General features: G+C 48.4%; 1 protein-coding gene across 1 annotated transcript; it reads right to left on the bottom strand.

The window, feature by feature from the left end:
• LOC102456074 (olfactory receptor 51G2-like) lies at positions 1-966 on the bottom strand. Its single transcript, XM_006132522.2, has one exon. The coding sequence runs from the start codon at positions 934-936 to the stop codon at positions 1-3; it is 936 nt and encodes a 311-aa protein (XP_006132584.2). The 5' UTR covers positions 937-966.
• Positions 967-4087: the final 3121 nt, after the last annotated feature.

Here is a 4087-nt window from a genome sequence, read left to right as displayed (position 1 = left end):
TCACTTGACAAACACCCTGATGATCCTCGCACGAAGGTGTTTGCTTTTCACGCTGTACACAATCGGGTTCATCAGAGGTGGGACCAGCAGATAGATGTAGCCCAGGAGAACCTGAAACAAGTTAGAACCATTCCCAAATCTATGTAGCAAAGACAGGCCAATGTCTGGGGTGTAAAAGAGCAGGACGGCACAGAGGTGGGAGACACAGGTGTTCAGGGCCCTGAGGCACTCCGTGCGGGATGCGACACTCAGCACTGTTTTGAGGATCATCATATAAGAGAGGAAGATGAGCAGTGAATCCAATCCCACTGTAGAGACTGTAAGAAACAAGCCGTAGACATGGTTGACTCTGATATCTGAACAAGCCATCTTCATGACGTCCTGGTGCAGGCAGTAAGAGTGGGAGAGGACATTGGATCGGCAGTATTGGAACCGCTTCAGGAGAAAAGGAAATGGGAATGATACAGCAACCCCTCTGAGCATGCAAACTAATCCCAACTTTGCGATTCTCGGCAGAGTTAAGAGGGAAGTATACCTCAGTGGGCTACAAATTGCCACAAAGCGGTCAAAGGCCATCACCAAGAGCACTGAGGATTCAATGAATGAAAGTGTGTGGATGAAGAACAGCTGGGCAAAACACGCATTGATGCTGATCTCCCTAGAGTTAAACAGGAAAAAGCCCAGTATTGTCGGTATGGTGGATATCGATAAACCAAGGTCTGTGAGGGCCAACATGGAAAGGAAAAGGTACATGGGCTCATGGAGGCTAGGGTCTGTTTTTATAATGAACAGAATGAAGGAATTTCCTACTATCGAAATCACATACACGAAGCAGAAGGGGATGGAGATCCAGATATGGACGTCTTCATGCCCAGGTATCCCAGTGAGGAGGAACACTGCATGTGTGAATGAGGTGTCATTGACAGCTGACATCATGAATGGGGCAGGTCTGAGAAGTTTGGAACTTTCCTCCCTGAAAGGAAAAAGAATGGGAAACGTTCAGGTATCTTTCTGCTCTCGGCACATGTCTAGAAAGTCCCAGGAACTCAAGGAAGATCAGAAAAAACCTAGTCTTGGATTTACACCACAAATAGGAAGAGAGTCACTGACAAACTAGATTAGGTGTGAGGAGGGTTGGCAGGAAATGGATTTCAAAGTTACGTGCATGAACATCCCTGGAAATGGGACTTATTGCTCATCTTTCTCTCTCTCTCTCTTGATCTCTCTCTGCCTTTCTCTCTGTTAATCTAGGATATTCATACATTTTGTACCACCCAGGAAGGGCCTTAGGACAGATCTGGAGCTGAGCTGTACTAATGAATGCATATGTTAAAATCTATATTTGAGATCTTTGCTGTAGCGCTACTTTGGATGTTCATGTTGGAGCTCTATTGGGTTAAACCAGTTTGGCTCTTCTTAGCTCAAGAGCAGGCTACTGGACAACAAGCAGGAAGGCAGAAAAGCTCAGGTAAAGCCGTTGCTCAGAGCGCCCATCAGGGTGGATGAGAGACCACAACAGAGCTACATGCTGGGAAGAGCATTTTCTTGGATCCAGCCATGTTACCCTGCTTGTTCTACCTGCACTGGGGGTGTGTCTAGACTACGGGGTTTTGTCAACAAAAGTGGACTTTTGTCAACAAAACTATACCTGTGTCTACACTGCCACTGAGTTCTGTCAAGATAATGTTGACAGAACTCAGCAGTTTTGTCGACGTCTGTAAACCTCATTCTATGAGGAATAACGCCTTTTGTCAACAGAGTTCTGTTGACAGAAGGCGTTATTGCATCTGCACTGTCCTTTGCATCTGCACTGTCCTTTGCATCTACATTGTCATGTCGACAAAGCAGCTTGCTTTGTCGACAAAACTGGATGTAGTGTAGATGATCTTTGTCGACAAAAGCTTTTAGTCTAGATGTACCCTGGGAGTCTGCCCAGAGGTGGGGCAGCTGTTGCTGAGAAGCTCTTCAGACTGACAGGCACAGAAACGTCTGGAGAAGGCTGAAGGCCCTTGGCCTGCCTGTATCCCTGTCAGAGTGGGAGGGACTGGGAATAGAGGCTTAGACTGTTGTTTGGACCCCCTTTAATTCTCCCGTGTGACACTTTATTCCTGCTGTTCAGATTACATAGTATTTATGTTCTAGAAGGCCGTCTGGTTACTTGTCTCATTGCTAGGTCCCCCCAAAGGGAAGAACCACAGGTGCCAAACTCACCCAAACCTACAAGCAAACACAGTCGACCCACAGGATCTAGTCTGACTGCATTCCAGGATTACACCCCACGAGAGGGAAGGCTACGAGCCTGACATCAGGCACTCCCAGATCAGACAGGTAGTGATGCCGGTAGCCCTGTAACACTGAGGGTTACCTACGGGGCAGAAATGCTGGAGTCCATAGTCAGGAAAGAAGAAATCTGCCCCCATTTGAACCTGTCACAAGACAGCAACTCTGCTCTGAATTCCTGCCTTCAAAATCAAGGCAGAGATGAACACTTTTTCAAATGCATTCGCTGATTACATTTCTAAGAGGAAATACTGGCAAGAGGATTTGGGAAATGGTCACCCATACTTTGTGTGGTTACCTCTTTCTCAGTCCATGGCAGGATTGGGCACAGAGCACACAGCATTGCTAAAAGGCAGACACACTGCGAAATCCTGACCTGGGCTTTCAGAGTTTTAACACCCTGAGCTTACTTTGAATGTCCGATCTCTGTGACGCATGGGCAGAGCAGATGTTGGGGAGGATGCCCAAGCTCCGTAGCACTGCCTGCCCTCCATCCCTATCACTGAGTCATCCGGACAGCCCAGCTGAGTCCCCTGCCGCTGCACAGAACAGCTGCCAATGCAAACAGCCTGCAGCCCTCGCCCTGCGCTTGGCATGTTACAGACAGTGAAACCTGCCAACGTACCCAGTTCCTGCTAGAAGGGAGCCGCTGGCACCAGAGGTCTTCACTCTAACGGACAAAGAGCCATCAGTGTAGTTGCATGGGCAGCAGGCAGTGTGTGTTCAGCTAGGGAGGCAACTGCCTTTATGCAGCATGTTTGTACCTTCCCTTGGGGGCCACTTGGCCATCAGGGAACCTCAGCTGCTTGGCTTCGTGTGCATCAGTTTTAACCTCATCATAGCCAATGGCAAATGGCTAGAGGTCAAGGCACAGGCACTGCAGGCTCCATTCCTAGAAACCGGTCTTGGCCGCACTATGAGTATGGGTCCAATTAGTCACATAGCTCCCTTGGGTGTGACCACATGATAACAATGATACTTGCACAATTGTGCTTCTGCTGAAATAAATTAAAATAATATGGAGTAATAATATAGGACTAGATTTCTTCATCACAAGCAAACCCATTGTGCAGGCATGGGAAAGGCTATTCTACAGTGCCCTGTACATGGGAATATCCCTCTCCAGGAGGGGAGAGACCTTCCCTTCTCCCTGAGGAATGAAAAGGGGGATCCAGAGATCCCCAGAGTTAGACACTGAGCTCAGTGAACCACTGGTAGACAGGCCCAGCCATGCACAAGCTCTGGGCTTGCTGAGCTGCTATTGGACATTTTCCAGCTCCCTGTTAGCACAAGCTGATCACAGATGCGCTACCAGGGCTTGTCACAGTAGCCTCTTCCTGTAGGATCTCCTGAAAGGGTGTTGTACAGGGTGCAAGGGGCTGCACAGAGATGGGAAGGCTACTTAGAGTAGGTGATGGACACACTTGCCCAGCCATACTCCATGGGAGATTTCCACCTTCCACATCCAGAATGCAGACAATGACTTGGTGACAGCCACCTTCATTTATGTTTCAAGGGAGAGGCGGATGAAAGGCCTCTCACTTCTCGTGGGGATCCAGGCAGCTGGGCAACATCCTGGCTCTTGAGATTTCAGAGAAAAAGAAATACCCATTTTCTATGAAAACCCATCCCGAAAAAGGAGGGAAAGGAAAGATTTGGATTGGATCCCAATTGTTCATGGGCTGAAAAAACTCTGTTTTCCAATCCAGCTCTAGCTCAACCCAAGAGATTCTATTCCTTGCCATACAGCACCACACCCCTAGGTGGCAGCACTTGTCTCCATCTGCCTCCCTCACTGGGCAGCCCT

This window comes from Pelodiscus sinensis, chromosome 1, assembly GCF_049634645.1.
Source record: "Pelodiscus sinensis isolate JC-2024 chromosome 1, ASM4963464v1, whole genome shotgun sequence".
Taxonomy (NCBI): domain Eukaryota; kingdom Metazoa; phylum Chordata; order Testudines; family Trionychidae; genus Pelodiscus; species Pelodiscus sinensis.
This window is presented reverse-complemented; position numbering and strand designations above follow the sequence as displayed.

Coding starts and splice junctions, on each gene's coding strand:
- LOC102456074 (XM_006132522.2), bottom strand. CDS start 936: ATGATGTCAGCTGTCAATGACACCTCATTCACACATGCAGTGTTCCTC.